General features: G+C 54.2%; 1 protein-coding gene across 1 annotated transcript in view; it reads right to left on the bottom strand.

Moving 5' to 3' along the window:
• OTOF (otoferlin) overlaps positions 1-17273 on the bottom strand; it is a 92887-nt gene that overhangs the window by 31881 nt on the left and 43733 nt on the right. Inside the window, 4 exon segments of the mRNA XM_045978640.1 lie at positions 3913-3967; positions 4447-4573; positions 6306-6379; positions 12717-12761. Of these exon segments, the coding sequence (XP_045834596.1) occupies positions 3913-3967; positions 4447-4573; positions 6306-6379; positions 12717-12761 (301 nt within the window).

Genomic DNA, 17273 nt, shown 5'->3' on the forward strand with positions numbered 1-17273 from the left:
AGGAGCAAGGGTGGGAGCCAGGGGAGAAAGGCTCCAGAGGGTGCTCTTTGCTGGCTGAAGGGTGACCCCCGAGGGAACCCTGAATGTGAGCCTCTGGGGTCATTGCACAGTGTTGGTGGGGGAGGAGAATGTCATTCCTGCTGCTTCCCCACCCCCCACCTGGGGCTATGTGCAGGGGCTATATCACTTGGTCTTGAGATTTCAAACAAATTTTGAGGGGTGTCTGGGTGGCTCAGCCAGTTGAGCATCCAACTTCTGATTTTGGCTCAGACCATGATCTCAGGATCGTGGGATCAAGCCCCACGTCCTGCTCCCGCTCAGTGGGAAGTCTGCTTGAGATTCTCGCTCTCTCCCTCTGCCCCTCCCCACCCTCAAATAAATAAATAAAGCTTAAAAAAGAAATAGAAATAAGATAAGACAAACTTTGAGGGAGAGAACTGGCCATCCTTTCCTTCCATTCTCTCATCAGCAGAGGACTTGATTTTTCCAGGGTGGAAGATGGGGAAGTAAATAGACCCATAAAGGAACGGACCAAGCAGCAGACCTGGGAGACTCTTTGGGTAATGATCTATTCAGTCCTCCTCTTCCAAGATGAGGGACCTAATCCCCAGGTGATTTCATGAAAACCAACACAAGGAACAAGGCGGAGTGTAAACCTGCACCTTTGTCCTGGGAGAACCCGAGAGCCATGGTGCTTTGCGACATGCTTCCGTGGGCTCTGATCATGCTGTAGGAACAGTGGCGGGGAGTTGGAGATGGCAGGGAGCACGTGCATCAGTGCGACCCTTCTGAAACACCCTTCACCTTTCCTCACCTCCGGGTGGCCAAGATGCGGCATGACCAGATCCGCATTTTGAGGTCACTCCAGTGGTGGCGCAGAGGTTGGAAGGGAGGAGGCGCTACGAGGGCGGGGAGACCAGCTAAGAAGAGGGTGTAATATCGCCTTCGAGGCTGGGGCCATGGTCAATGTCACAAGACGACATGGAGGCGAAAATGTATGCGATCTTGGTGCCCGGAAGAGAGGTCAGGGAGCACACTCAGGATTCCATGACCCAACAAGAACCTCTCTGCCAGGTGCTGACCTTTGCTCACTCTGATGGGAAAGCTGCAGATTCACTGCAATGACATTGTGGCTTCTCGCCTTCGAGATGCCAATAATCAGGAAAGGGTTTGCACATGACACACATTCTAGCCAGTGGAAACAAAGGGGATGGGCACGCCATAGCCTCTTGGTGGTTCTGAGCCCTCAGGGTCCTTTCCACCTCTCCTCCCACCAGCTGGGTGTGCTTTCAGAGGTCTTTCTAACTGGGCGACGCTAAGCTCTCTCGAGAGGGACGTTCCTTTGCTATTTTCTTGCTTCCTATATTTTATTTATTGGAAGCGAGGATAAATCCACACTTGCATTCTCAGAGCTCTCTCTCAAACCGTGTTCATAATTGTAATTGAGATGGGAATGAACTTGTCAGACGATACTGTGTTACCAGGTTAAATACAGCAACTGTTCTGTTCAATTCAGAATGTCTGCAAAGCCTTTGGAGGGAGAAAGTGTGGTCCGCTTAATTAAAGTCTCTGTCAGGAAGCAGTTGGAAAGAGCTTTAAAAATAAGCAGTAGAGGGGCGCCTGGGTGGCTCAGTGGATTAAAGCTTCTGCCTTCAGCTCAGGTCATGATCTCAGGGTCCTGGGATCGAGTCCTGCATAGGGCTCTCTGCTTGGCAAGGAGCCTCCTTTCTCCTCTCTCTCTCTGCCTGCCTCTCCACCTACTTGCGATTTCTGTCAAATAAATAAAATCTTAAAAAGAAAAAATAGCAGTAGGTAGTAAGCTAAAGATGAACGCGGACCAGAGTGGGTGACCATCCAACTAGAGTCATCCAGTTAGAGAGAAATTAGTCACTCTGACTGCTTCGGTTGGACACCTTTGGATTTGAACCCTGGCTTTACCTTTGAATAACTGCGTGACCTGGGGAAAGCTCCTCACCCTCCTTGTGCCTCGGTTTCTCACCTAGGAAGTGGAGGAATACCTATATTTGGATGGTTGTAAGGATTATATTAACTCAAATGGAAAACTCACACTGACAGCTCGCAGTATTGTGCCTGGCTCATAGCAAGCCTTCAGGAATGTAAGTTACGATAACAGGATCAACAATGACTCCCTTTTCTATGTGTCTCGATGTGGCAGGCTGGTGACACATCTGAAAACACAGACAAGCAGGTCTTGGTTCTCTGGAATTTTCTTATTCTCAGAAGACGGGCGCAAAGCCCTGAGCCCAGGCCCCTGGAAAATTCTCCAGATATTCTGTGTTTGGGTTGTGGCAGAGACGGGAGGGAGCGACATTCCCAGACCTCCCAGGAGCCCAACGGCTTGAAGCCATTTAAAACCACTGCCTGGAGCTTATTTTCGAACACCTGGAAAGATGGTTGCCAGCTGGATGAAAACGAACTGAAGCAAGGATCAAGCGAGAAAAGGAATGTCCCTGAGAAAACACGACCCGATGAACGGATACAAAGAAAGGTGCTTCCTAGTCCTTGGTACTGGCACCTGAGGGAGGAGGGATGGGGCCGTCCTTAATGATGGGAAAGTGTGTACAGTCTGGGAAGTGAGTATCAAAGATATAACTGTGGGGGTGCCTCGGTGGCTCCGTGGGTTAAGCACCTGCCTTTGGCTCAGGTCATGATCCCAGAGTCCTGGGACCGAAGCCTGCATTCAGCTCCCTGCTCAGCAGAGAGTCTGCTTCTCCCTCTGCCCCTCCCCCTGCTCATGCTCTCATGGGAATGCTTTCTCTCTCTCTGTCTCTCCCAAATAAATAAATAAAATCTAAAGGAAAAAAAAAAGATGTAGCTCTAACCTGGGAGAGGAGGCTCACTCTGATTCTGGGCCCAGGTTCTGATATAGTGGTAGCCAAGTGGCATCTCCTGAAGGCTGTTTCCTCTGACCAGAGAGTGTACTCAGTCCTAGGAATGCCCAGAGTCTCCTGACCTAAAGTTGGGTCTCGTTAGACCCTAAGGGAAGGTCTAGAGCAATGGGTGGTCCGTGGGCCCTCTTGCTTCCAGTTTATAAGTACTCGGTGTTTTCGGCTTAGTCTGTTGTGGGTTGGGTTAGTGGAACTCAGTCTCTCAGGCTCTGATCGACTCTGCCAGAAGAGACAAAATTGGGATGTGGCCCTACAAGCCTCAGGACCAGGCCCCCAGGCTTGGGAGGCTGCACTGGGGTTCAGTTGCCCTGTGTGGCCCTCTCTCAGCAGCTACCAGCCGTGCTCACGACCCATCCTGCCTGCACTGTGAGCACATTAACGATTCAACGGCTTCAAATCTCTCCTCATCAGCCAGTTTGTCTCCAGTTTTAGAAACACACAAACAGAAAAAATAAGTGTTAATTTGAAAAAAAAAAAAAAAAAACACAGAGAAGAAAAAGAAAAAAAAAACCACCCACATTCTCTCATCTATGGATAACCAGAAATGACATTACTTCTGGCATTAAATAATAAAAAACAATCATTTAAAACAGCACACCAAAAAAAAAAAAAATCTTTCTTCAGAGGCTCTTATTTTAATTGTTGGAATATATACATATATATATTCCAACATATATATCATGGTGCTTCTTGGTCTTTTTATGGTTTTTCCAGGTCCCTCTGACTTGATGAAGTCCAGTGCTAGACACGAATGAAATCCTGGGAGGGCTTTGCCCAGCATAAGCATCATTCTCAAGCTGCCCTTCAGGCTTGTGCCTCTTCAGTCATGACACTTTTATGAGTGCCTCCCAGAAACAAGCTTACTTTGGGAACTTACATTCAGCTTGTGGTTCTCTATGACCCTCAGATCCATGCAACCTCAGAGTCTATAATGTACATCTGGTCAGAACTCCCCACTCGAGTAAAGTCTACAAGGAATACAGCCTCGAGTTGCTCCACCCACCTGGAAATCCATGGGCCGCCCAGCACATGGCTCCATCTTAATGTCTGGCTTGGACCTGAGAAGGAGAATGTGCAGTCAGGCCCAGTGTAAGGGACTGCTTGTAGGGGAGGAGGCGGGCACTATCAGTGGTTGGACCCTGGCAGAGGGCAGAAGGACAGAATCATAGTCCTCAAACCTCCAGGACTGTCAAACAGGATGGGGATTAGTTGTTTGCAGAGATCTCAATAGAGAGGACCAGTTAATGGCAAAAGTCACAGAGACAGAGATACTAGGTCAACAGCTTCCGCTGTGGGCTAGGCAACTCTCTGATTTTCCTTGGCCTGGAGGTGTTCAGTGACCCAGAAATAGGCTCCTGCCTTTGTAGGGACCGAGGTGTGAAAGACATCCAGGAAAAGAAGAAAGGGGCAGGGTTAGGAAGAAGCTGGTTAGGGGTGGGGGTGGGGGCTGATTCTTCCCCACCCCAGTTCCACACCCAGCAGGGTCTTGTCTGAAGGGGCAAGGGCAGTTTGGGTTGAGGGTCTCCTGTGTACTCACCGCTTGTTGGAGACGTTGGTGGTGAGAGCTGTGACAGAGGCTAGAGACACAGAGTCGGGGTCCAGCCCATCCCCCAGCCGAATGGCCAAGCGGTCAAGGTCCTCCATCTCCAGCACAGCTGGTTCATCTGCCGAAGAAGAAAGGCCATTTAGGTGGACTGGATGGTGGGATAGAGACCATCTTTCCCCTTTTTCTTTGGCATCCAGGAAACTAACAGCCAATTTGGGGGGTTTACTTGGTAGCACCTGCTTAGAATAGTATGGCCTGGGTATCTGCCAGGTTTCCTACCTAATCTTGATCTTTTATTTTAATTGATATTGTAACTCATCTTGTTTTTTTAATTATAATTTAAAAAATGATTTCAAAATATTTTATTTTAATATATTAATATTTAAAATATTTTATTTTAAAATGATTTAAAATTATTTATTTATTTATTTATTTATTTATTTATTTATTTATTTATTTTAGAAAGGGAGAGAGAGAGAGGTGCAGAGAACGAGAATCTCAAGCCGACTCCAAGGAGTGTATAGCCCGACGTGGGACTTGATCCCAGGACTCTGAGACTGTGACCTGAGCTGAAACCAAGAATCAGCTGCTCAACCAACTATGCCACCCAGGCGCCCCTTTAAAGCTTATTTTTAAGTTTATTCCTTTAAGCAATGTCTACGCCCAATGTGGGGTTCAAACTCGCGACCCCAAGATCAAGAACTGCGCGCTTGCCCTACTCACTGAGCCAGCCAGGCGCCCCGAGTCTTTTTCAGTTTGATTGTATATTACTTAGGCGCGCATGGAACACCCCTGGGGGAGAAGCGAGGGAGGGAGGAATCCACACTCACACACCTTTCCAACAACAGCTCTTCTACCATTTACTGAGTGGTCTCTGTGTGCCAGGCTCTTTGTACATGTATCCCCTGTCCTCACATCCATGTCCTAGCTTAGGAAGTAATTTACCCAGGTGAAAGTGCCGATGATGAATTCGGAACCTAACCCTGAACTGATCTATATGAGTCCAATGGGATGAAGAATTGATTGTCCTGAGAAGCTCCGCTCTAAGGGGAAGGAAGGGCACACTTAGAATTGGCACGGGAGCAAGAAGGAGAGAGTTGCTGGGGCCAGTGGACCACACAGGGGATGCTGAGGCAGGAAGACGGGAGCCCTGCAGGAGGACGTGTGTCTACAGACCCGGGTCGGAAAGCTACATACAGCTCCCTTATCCAATCCAGTTCTCCCCTGTCTTCTGCCCAGCCTCCCTGCCTCCCTTCAAACAGCTGTCTTGCCCTCCCCCAAGGCTGAGGATCCCCAGGGAACCAGGGCCCCAGGACACTCCAGCCTCCCAAGCCCCGTCCTGCCTCTCTTCCCCCCGGGGCGTTCTCTGCAGCTTGGTGAGAAGGCTTGGGGAAAGGCAGGGCAATGGGTCCTGCCACTGAGTAAGCAGTCTTGGGTTGCTAATTTTCCCCCAGAAACAGGTAACTGGCCCTACCGCTTTCGTTTTTTGTTATTCTCGTCTCTAATGAACAATCTCTAGGCTTCTGTGTGCAGGGAAAAAAGGAGGGGAGCAGAGAGGGCAGGAGGAGCCTTTCAAAAACAGACCCATCCGACAGAGGATTCTGCTCACTTGGAGACCAGAGGAGATGCCCTTCCCAACCTCAGTGCTAGGAGCACCCCCTTCCTGAACACCACCTTCTGGACCCGGCCCCACCAGCAGCCAATGGGAGGCTAGGGCCCGCCCAGGTGGCATCGCCGGCCAATCGCAGGAGAGCCTGTCGGGGCGCTACCTGCCGAGGGGAGGCGTTTGGTCTCTGTCAGGTGCGGAGAGATGGCCCCAGGCTTGGCCAGGCTGGGGCGGGCTTCCCTACCTTGGCTTTGGGGTTCCTCCTTGTGGGGCCGGTTCTTGCCGAGCTTCATGGCCGAGAACACACTTCTCCCGGCTCTTTGAGGTGGGCGACGGAACAAGGTGGAGGGAGATGGACGCCAGGAGGAAGACAAACACACACAGGAGAGCAAAACCCGAGAAAGAACATGTAAGAGAAAGGAGCTGCTTTCTCCAGCCCCTCATGGGCTGGTCCCGAGATATCGTGGGGGCCAGACTTTCTAAAGCGGGAGCCAGGAGGGACAATTAGGGCAGAGGAGACCCCACCACCTCCTCCTTTCCCGTGCCTTCACACCCCTGAGCAGAATTAGTTATTTGCTAATCACTGCAGGGCCCCGCGGTCAGAGAAGGGGACCTTCAGCTGGAAAGAATGGTCTTAACTGGAGCCCCCCCCCCCGGGGTGGGGGCTGGGCTGATCTCCGCACCCTCCCTCCAGTCATAGACCTCTGAGCTCCACCATGCCTCCAAGCTCATCCTCCCTGTCCGTGCATCCCGCCTCAACTGGTTGGAAAGAAAGCCAGATGACCCGAGACCAAGCATCAGGACAGAGGGACAGGAGCAGTGTCAGAGGGGCAGAGGCCACGGAGGAGGTGGGAGATGTGGCTGAAACTAGCAAATGACCCTAGTGCTCAAAGCCTGCCTTGTCTTTCCCAACCTCTCCACGCCCTCGGAATCTCCTCGGGCCCCAGTGAGAAGGAGGAGATGGGCCCTTTCCCATCTGTCTTTGGTGCTGGCTTCCACCCCTTCTGCCTGTCCCCACTCACTGTGGAATCACCCCTTTCGACCAACCCCCAGGAACGTATGGCAGACTCCATAGTTCCTACCTCTTCCTCTGGCTTGGTGTGGCCTTGTGCGCCCAGGTGAAGGGCCTTGCAGTCAGGGGGGCTGAGGGAAAGGGGCAAGGGCCGTCAGTGTCCTTTCAGTGATGTCCCAGCAGCCGAGCCTGAGGTCCCCGGTGCCAGGAGGGACCCGGGATAGGATCAGCAGGGGGTAAAGTGCAATATTCCATTACCCCATCAATATTGCACGAGCTGGATACCTGACTCCCTCGTCTTCCCATGCTCCCTCCTCCTGGGTGTAGCCCTGTCATCCTGTAGCTCTGGGGGTTGGTGGGGGAGGTGAGATGGAGGCTCCAGCTCTGAGCTCACCCACAGCAGAGGGTCCCACAGCTCCCTGTGGAGCCTTGACTATGGTTGCCAAGACCCCCTGTTTTTTATGCCGGGTAATGTGAGGTTGGGCAAAACCTTTCCTGTCCTTGTAGGGATGGCCTAAAGTCCTCAAGCCGGTCTACTCCAGGTTGGGGGTCCACCTTATTCCCCCAAACCAGGCCTTCCTTTACTCTTCTTTGCTTTCTTTACACCCAGGCAACACGTAGAGGGCTGTGAGTCTGCATCCCAGTTGCACAGCCAAGAACCCTTCAGTGTGCACCAGCTCATAGCTTAGAAAACACCAGCGTGTCCATGGTTTCCTAAAAAGTCACAAGGTAGGTGAAGGAAGGCTGGGTAACACTGGTGAGTCCGCACTAGCTAGCACTGTGTTGTCTGGGACCTCACAACGGACAAGAGGGAAAGGAAGTTTCTCCCCTTCAATAAGTGGAGGTATATATGTGCCAACAAGAGATTATGTAATTTTTCTTGAGCACCTACTATGGGCCAAAGGCTCTTCCAGATGTTTGCTCATTCCATCTTCATAGCAATCCTGGGAAGGACATTCGCTTTTCCAAGGAAAGACCCTGAGGCTCAGAGGGCTGGGGCTGATGAGCAGAGCCCCACCTACAAGGCCGGCCGCCATGGGGTTGCCCTTCTCTCTCGGTGGACATCCCATCCCGACCATCTGGAACTTGAGTGAAGAGTGTCCGGGGCCCGCACTGGTAGGGGGTAGGTGTGAACCATGGGCCAGCACAACCCGCAGGGTGCCATCTGGGTCCCACAGACTGCCCAGCTTTGCTTATGAAGGGGCTCGTTCACAAATGATCAGCTCACACGTTTTGGAAGAGACTGCCGTGAAAGTTAATGGCTGGTGACAAAACCTCAAACAGGTCAGTGAGCTCATCAGGAACAACTGAGCGGCCGTGAGAATAGACCATCCTGCCTGGCTCACGCTGGCCTGGCAGCCTTAAGGGCGGGGGTGCTCGCTGTGCTCTGACCCCTGTGACAGGCACACGCCTGGTGTGGGCCCTCACTCTGCTTCCTGTCTCGGTGTCTGGGACTCCATTCTGTCCAGCCTTCCCGCTCTGATTGCCGCTCCTGGATTCCCCAGGAGTCTCCTGGATGGTCCCGTGCTTGGCTTTGTGCCATTGCTTCTTGGTCATTTCTGGGCTGTGCTGTCCTTAGAGTCCCCAGCCCCATGCTGTGTGGGACCTACACAATGCCATCACACATGGCCCGCTCCCCAGCGCCTGCCCCTCCGGGCTGCCCCCTGCCCCGCCAACCCTGTTCCCCTTGTCCTAAAGCTCCTGGGAAAGTGGTCTGAGATGGTGGGTCACAGCATTGTGTTGGATCAGAAGTAGGTCCTGCCTAGAGAATCCAGCTGCTCGGCATCCTGGGACAGGGTCTGTATCTGCTGCCTGAAGCCTGGAGGGCGTTCGAGAGACAGGGACTTGTGGCTTCCTGATGCTGGTGCCGAGGACCCACCTAAGTGGAAAAGGGCCTGGGGCTTCCCTTAGGCAGTGATGGCCCTTGAGTTTGAAAGTCACTTTCTTCCTTAAAACAAATACATTTGGAAGCAACGATTGAGACTTAAAAAAAAAAAAACAAACCCAAACCTATACTTTTCTACTATTCTCTACTGTACCCTGAAGCCAATCAAAAGAGAAACCCCTCTCCCTAGACCCTGCATAATTTTAAGCATCTTGGCTGGACAGGTTCATGGGTGCTACTCCCATTTTCTCTCTTAATGAAGAATTAAGGATATATGTAATATAGGGTAGATGTAATTTCCAGAATTCTTACTGTGGGCTCTCCACCTGGCTCGTTTCTCCTAGACTCGCTCTTTGATTCATCTGGACAGCGTGCAGTAGAGCGTGACATCACCGGCTCGCACTGCCCTTTGGAGCTTTCTGATCGATGACACGTCAGAAGTTCGCTACAGAAGCTGCCTCTCCCAGCCTTTGTCACACCGCTTCCCAGAAATAGCATGCCTGCTCCTCTTGGCAAAGGGCAGAGGTGCTTTTTGAAATAAATCTGAGGCCATAATAAATAAATCTTGGAGATTGAAGAAGAAGACATAAATCTTGAAGACCATCCCCTTGTGTTAAAGACCAAGATTTCCAAAATGTGGAATTTGTTGACTAGGTGACTGATGCACTGGTGTCCTGAATTTTGGTTTTTGTTTTTAAATAAAATGCTGCATTTGGTCTAATTGTGTTCTTCAATTACTCAAGATTCCATGCAGTGAGAAAGAGACAAGGAAAACAAACCAATCATCAACTCAGTGGGAAAAAAACCACTTTGCAACCAAGGGGCTCCTCGCTCAAGGCTGCAGGAAAACGGAAGCAGGAGCAGGGGAGGTGGGCCTTTGCGGGCCCTCTGAGGATTCAGGGTCACATTTGGGCTTCCCCGTGGCTGGATTCGCTGCAGACAGAATGATAGGCACCTGTGGTGAAGACCACTCTTTCCCTCTAGAGAAAAGATTTTAACGTTAGTTCGCTCATCTATAAAATCTTTTCATTTCTGGACCCGATGACTTCTTTGCTGGCTGCACAGCTCAGATCTAGAAGGATGTCGTGGTTGGGGGATGCACTCAGGACCCCAGGGGAGGACTTGGTATTCAGAATGACTTGGGAACATCGGCCAAAATAGCTGTAGTGAGCCGGGTGTTGCATGAATTCAGGTATGCGTATTCTTCTGCGAGCTGTGCCTAAGGGGCTACGGTGCTTGACCATGGACTCCAGGCCTGGCTGCACACGGCTCTGCCCCGAGACGGCCTTCAGTCCTCACAACCCAGGCTCTCCAGCTCAGGCCTCGGGTAATCAGGAGGACCTCCTGTCTTGAGAGAAACAGGTCTCTGGCTCTCTGTGTTGTTGAAACAGCCACATTTTCCAAATGTGCTCCTATGCTCCAAGTGCCCCTCGGTGGGTTGATTTCTTTTACTTCCCTTGCCCCCAAGTACGGCCAATTTCATAATTGCAGGCTGTAGAATTGGTTTTCCCAGTGTGTTCAATTTCAGTTAGTTTCAAAGCGCTTCCTGCATCTGGGCAGGACAGGAGGAGCCTTTGTGCAAGAGCCTGTCTCCCGATTGGCCCCGTGCACCCTGGGGGAGGCAGGAGGCTTGGGAGGCCCCTGTGTACTGAGGCCCACAGTTCTCCAGGGAGCTGGCCCCTCAGCTCCCCCAGCGGCCAACCCGGTGCACGATCCAAACCACCCTGTCCCGCAGCTCAGGGCCTCACGGGAGCGCGAGTCCTTTCACGGCTCCATCCTTCAGTTTCTCCTACTGCAACTTGCACATACCTCCACTTCTTTCTCCCCTGGGGAGCTCCAAACTAGCCAGCTTTACCACCCGATAACCTTTCGGAGATTTAAAACTGGTTTTAGAGCCGTTCTTCCCCAGGTGAAAGAGTTTCAACTTGTTGATAATCTCTAATTTCGGCAATCTCATTTCCCTCCCCTTTCAATCCTCCTCCTGCCCCACCCATTCAAAGAAGAATAAAAAATGCCAGTTGGCTTTATCTCCTGTGTTAACTGGAGGTGGGGAGAGATTGAGAGATTCGGATCGGGTAGCGCTAGGGACCCGTGTTTACGGTGGGGCTGTGAGGCGCCCCTGCTGCAGCCTGTCTGCGTGGCTGGGGGTCTGCCTCGGGACAGACCCGGGAGCTGGAAACCAGGCAGGGCCCTAGAGCAGGCCACTCGCAGATAGAGCCCAGGGAGGGACGGGTTGTTCACACCTCCTATGTAGGAGGTGTGGACTTTTAAACGTCCTGAGCCCTGGAAACCTCTCCCGTCCAGGGACTCCCAACTCAGCATCTGCATCATCTCCCCCACAAGCCTCTACCGGATTCGGCTCTCTGGCTCCCTCTCCAAGCTGGCACGAGCTCTGCCTGCCATCCCTTTCCTTGCTCAGAGCCTGACACACTCCTTGACCCCTCAGGTCCCTGGGCCCCAACTTTCCCAACACGGTGCCATCTCCTTGTCACGTTTTTGCTTGTGTGTGACAAGTGGGAGTTGGAACTCGGTATGCTTTTGTTACAGCACTAGACGACGATGAGTCACCCGAGATCCTGATGCAAGCAGAGGTCTCAGGCCCATACCCGTGCTGACCACCTCAGACCCCCTAAAGGCACAGGCCTTGTGTCCCCATGATGTCCTCATGTCAACTAGTTTCTAGATAATTGGCACCACATTCTGGGGTAAATCTCTTCACATCTCTGAAGCTGTTTCCCCATCTGGAAAATAAAGACCACATGCTTGGCTTTTCAGCTTGCATCAGCGTGTTCGGAGAATTAAATTAAATTTAGAGTACAGTCAAGTGCTCTAAACTCCCGGGTCTATTGTAAGCTCTGGGTCAGAAGCTAAATTCCCTGTGTTGTTATCCTAGCTCTGCTCCTATTCTGGGGCAAGTCACTTCCCCTCTCTGGGTTGCAAATTTGTCATCTCTAGGAAAGGGCTGTGGCCCAGAGGCCCCCTCCAGCTGGTCAGCCCTGACTACTACTGCTCCTGTGAATTCCCCAGGATGCTAGAAAGTTCTTGGGATGACATGTGCTTTTGTGGAACTCTGTGAGACCTACTCATCAGCCCCAGGCCTTGAGCCTTTCCAACGCCCTGTGGCCGGCCCCTCTCACCTGGGCTCCCCACCTCTGTCCTCTCCCAGACAGTCCCTGATCTCTCCCTCCTGCAGGAGGCCTTTTGATGATGGAGACGGCATGGACAACCAGAGGGTTCTCATCTTCTCATCTCCCCTTAGCTTTCTGAGGCTTCCTGTTCCAGCCACCCCTGTGGACCACTCCAGCCCCGGAGTCTGTCCTCCTTGGGCCTCCAACCCTGCTTGTCCACCTGCCCAGCCCTGCCTTGAATCTTAGGGGGAGGCGGCCATTGACTTCTTGGGTCTTCCCCACTCCTGTGCCTTCAGTCATACCCTCCCTCACAGGGAAGCCTAGGGGCCTGGTCCGCGGGTGCCGAGCTGAGCAAGGAAGTGGAGGAAGAGTCAAGACACTGAAAGGAGGCAGGAGGGAGTGGAAACCAGCAGGCCCAGACACCTGCCCGCACCCCCCCCGCCCCCTCCCTCCGTGACCCTCACCCTCCCATGGCCAGATGGACAGACCTCCCTCACCCTGCCGTCCCCTGGTGTGGCTCCACCAGGACAGCCCACACCTAAGCCCTCTGAGACAGGCCATCCCGACATCCACACCCTGTGGTGAGGCGCCTTGGGCCCCAAGGGCTCTGCCCTGGCCTGGGACACCTACTTGTGCTCGCCATCTCTGCCTCCCTTGGTCTTCTCTCTGCCTTTGCTGAGTCGGGGGAAGAAATGAGGAGACAAGGGGATGTGAGTGAGAGGGTGTGGACCAGAGACACTTGCAGACTTAGCCCCTGGCCCTGCGGACCCCCCACTCCTCTGGGGCCTCCTTGTCCCAGGGACCCCTCATCCCACAGTTTCTTACTTCAGCCTAAGCCTGCTGGGCCAGGATTGGATGGTCCCAGGCTCTGTCCTGATCACAGGAGTGGGGCTGGGTGGCCCCTTTCCCAGCCCCGAGCCCAGGAGAACCCGGAGCCTTGATGAGGAAGGAAGCCTCAGGGTGTTAGCTGCTCTCTTCCATTCTCAGGCAAGAGTTTGGTGATTCCTAATGTGGGTCTCAGATGCCTCAAGCAAAGGTTAGATGAGCCTGGCCACCTTCCAGGCCTGGGCCACCCTGTTCCTCCCCTCCTCCTCCCCTGATCTCCTCCAGCAGAGTGGCCAGCTCCCAGGCTCTGAGGGCCTCCAAGAGGAAAGGTGGACCACAGGGATTCTGGGCCACAGGGATTCTGGGCATGTGGCAGTAGAGAGCTACGACTCTGGAGTGCAGGGCAGGGTAAGAACAGTGCTCTTCTCCCTCTTTAGGGAGGCTTTCAGAAAACCCTTCTAGAATGTTCTCTCAGTGCTTCTCTGATGCTGTGGCAATGAGGATAATCGGCTGAGACCACTGTTCAGAGAACAGCTCACTACAGCAGCCCTGGCCTGGCTGTTCTTGGGGCAGACAGGTCAGGCGTGGACTGTGGGACCCCATTGGGACCCATTGAGAGCTGCATGGGGCCTACTTCCCTGGAGCAGGATCTCCAATGAGAATGAGGCCTGAATGGGAGACTTATGGGCCCCACCTTCACGGTGATCTAAACAGGGGCTGCCGCTCTCTGAATTATGGATCCAAGTTTTGATAGATGTTTGTTTGTTATTTTTAAAAGAACTCTACAACCCTGGAAAGTCTGAAAAGCACTGTAGTAGAGGAACCAGAAGGGGAACTGTATCGTCTAGGATTGGCCAAGGATGGAACAGGAAGGGGGAACTGAGGTACTGAACCATAAAAACGTGATGCCTTTTCTCTCTCCCTTTGGGTTTTGCTCTGAAATCTCAGAGACGGGTCAGGCTGGCCCAGTGGGGGCACCGCTCAGGCACAGAGCAGGCCAAGGTCCAGCGTGGACCTGTGCCCGGGGTCCAGTACACCCTGCCCGGTGCAGGCCTGCCACGCCCCCTCCTCACACGCTCCAGGCCTCTGGGCCTACGCAGGGGCTGGACACGGGCCCACAGTCTTGAGTGTGGACATGGCAAAGGGAAAAGGACATTCTCTGTGAAGAAATCATACTACAGCCCCGATTAGGTCCGATTAGGACCACAACTAACATTAATGATAAAGTTCCAGCCTGTGCTCAACCTGCCCTCAGTCGCTCAGCCACAAGCGACAGGGGGGACGTGGCCCCTGTCTTTGTTGCACGAGGTGAAGCCTTGGACCGCTCTGACTTTCCTCCTGGAGTCCACGTTGTGTTTTTAGTGTCCCGCCCTGGCCCGGGGTGTCCTGTTCCTCAGCCAGCCTCCCCTCTCTCTGGGTCTTGGTCTCACGCCCCCTTCGTCCTCACACCCCCACTCCTACTGCTCTAGGTGTGCCAGTGAGAGCGGCCATGGGGCGGGAGACCCAACATGCCAGCCTGCTGGGGAACTCTAGGGTTCGCTGGGACCCAAGTGCTTCACGGCGCCAGGCCTCACTAGAACACTCAGGCCTGGGTCGGGGATGGACCGGAACCTGATGCCAGGTGAAGTGGTTGGGTTGGGGAAGAGTCTCCCCAGCACTGCTTCACCCCATATCCCAGCATGACCCTGACCTTGGCTCCTCTGCGCTACTCCTGCGTCTCCGGAGCCCAGCCTGGGGAAGGGAGGCAGGGAGGAGATCGCGCTCTGGGGGTGAGGCTGGCTGTGCCGGCCCCAAGCATACCCTGGGATACACAGTGCAGGGAAACCCTGCTGCCCTCTGGCCCCAGGAACAGGAGTGGGGGCTACCGAGCTTCCACGGACCTCTGCTGGAGTGGAAGAATGATCCGTAGGGAGAACAAGAAAACTGGTCCCCCCTTGCCCTTGAGACAGAGCAGAGAGGAGCCCGACAGGAACCTTCTTAGGCAGGGGCGCCATGGAGGGCGGGAGGGCCCGGCAGGGGGAGAAGATCAGGACACAGAGTCACAGAACAGAGGACTCTGCAGGAAAGCCCCAGGAGAAGCTGTCCTTCTGGGCTGTGGCTCCTAGAGCCACCACAGCGGCAGAGCCCAGAGCCCAGAGTCAGGAGTGAGCACAACGCCCGTCATCACACCGAGAGAACACATGTGCACGGGAGTGTGCAAACACTCAGGCATTGTGAGTGTGCATACGTGTTTGGAGCCCAAGTCTCCTCTCCTTCCAGAGACTGGGGCAGGTGCATCCTGACATGCAAGGCCCAGAACCCTGATTTTGTGCTCCTGAGACCAAAGGGCCATTCCTTCTCGGCAGCGCCGACAGCTGTGGGAGGTGAGGGGACGGGACTCCCGTGAGCAAGTGAGACCCCGCCCTGGCTCTGGGCTGCTGTGAGGCTCCAGGTGTCGGCAGCATGGCTGGCTGAGCACTTGGTAAAGGGTGGGGTGGCCAGAGCCGAGGGGGAACTTAATAACAGGGTCTGGGCACAAAGTCAGATCATGCTCAGGCTGGACGTGGGGATGGGTGACACGGAGACTCTGGAAAGGAAGGAGGAAAGAATCAGATGCCGGCTGCGTGCTGACCACCCACCCGGGGCCACAGAGGCCCACCCACGTGTAGCATCTCACGTGATCCGAACACTCCTGGGGGGCGTTAGGGATGCGCCTCTTACAGGTGGGAAAGTGTGGCTCCAAAGAGCAGAGCTGGGATCTGAGTGCAGGGCTTGCGGCAGCACCGCGTGGCTTTCTGGAAAACTCCCAGGGTGTTTTTAACAGACAGCCGGCCAAAATCAGAGGCCGCTAGTTTGGGGCGGAGACTAGAGAAGTAGAGAGAGTGGCTCAGAGGTCATGAAACAGACCAGGGCCTGGGATCAATGGAATGGTGGCAGGAAAGGGTTAACAGGCTGCTTCTGTGGGGTTAGGGGTTAGGGATTGGGGGGCATGCTTGGGCACGGGGGCCAGCACGCATTCCCTGAGGTCAAATGAGAGAAATTTCCAGGAAGAGACTTAAGGCCTTGAGAGTGAGTGCCCTTGCGTAAGGGGAGTCTCTAGAGAGGTCTTTCCTGGGGTGGTAAGGGCAGATGGCTGGGGTCCAGCGGGGGGAGGGGGGAGTAAGCCCTAGAGGGAGAGGTGTGGGCTCCCCAGGACCTCCCCACATCAGCCTCCTCTGTCATCTCTGGAAGAGTCCCTGCCAGTCTGGGGCAGAGGCTGTTTCCCGTCCCTTCACTCCACCAGCCACCCACCCCGCCCCCCACCCTCCAGCAAGCACCCTGCTGAGCCAAGTCAGACAGGGAAGAGTGGATTCTCACACCAGACCCCCATGGGTCCAGGGGACCAGGTGAGACACTGCTGTTTGACAGCAATGAGGGTTCCCAGCTGCTGGTGACGGGCCCAGAGGAGAGACGAGAAAGGCTTTGAGAGACTGAGCATCTTTATCTGCAAACAGGTGGCCTTTTCAGGAGTGGATGGAGGCAAGGGGCAGATGTGGGCAAGGAAGACTTCCCTCGGGCTCAGAGGTGAGGCACAAACATTCCTCCCCCTGTCCCTTTGTTGGCCAAAGCCTGTCTGGGGGGCCTCTCTGGTGCAAAAGACAGTGGCTTCCTCCCACACTCCAGAGCTGACAGGCCTGGCTGGTTGGCCCTTGGGTGACGAGGGTGAGGCATAACACTTAGGGCCTCGAGGTGCTTGTTGTTGGCTGCATGGCAAGGCCTGGCAAGGGCACCGTCTCCAACGTGCTCTTAGCGTCGGGGCCGGCAGCCCCCGCGGCAGCCGGGAAACCAGGCGCTCCCTTGCACAGCCCCTCCAACCCGGGGTGGTGGCATCTGGAAGACAGTGGGCTCTAACCGTGGTTGTCACCCTCTCCCAGTTCCCAGTCCCGGATAAAACCCTTCCTCTGGCTCTGGCTTCTGGCTGCTGCCCTGGGCTCAACCACAGGAAGGTCAGGGAGGCGTGGGAAAGGGTGGCCTTGGCCGAGCGAGGATGGGAAGAGTCCTCTGCAGGTCTGGGGACCAAAGCTCGGCATTTTGCTCTGCTTTTTCCACTCCTGCCCCTTCCGTCAGCCTCCTGGCCTGCTCTCCTAGGACTGAGAGAGGAGCTGGCTCAGCTGCCCTGAGCTACAGGAGCCGGAGAGGGCCGCCCTCAGCTGTCAAAGCTCCCAGAGACCTGTTTCACGTGGGCGCTACCCATGAGATCCAGAGTGTCCCTGGGTCCTTCAGGATGTCACAGTTAGAGAGGAGCCGGGATGTTCAACTCATTCCTGTAACTGGCCCAGAGGGTAGGTGACGGGCTCAAAGTCACTTTGCTAGTTAGTGGCAGCCACGAGGGGACTTAACAGA

This window comes from Meles meles, chromosome 15, assembly GCF_922984935.1.
Source record: "Meles meles chromosome 15, mMelMel3.1 paternal haplotype, whole genome shotgun sequence".
NCBI lineage: Eukaryota > Metazoa > Chordata > Mammalia > Carnivora > Mustelidae > Meles > Meles meles.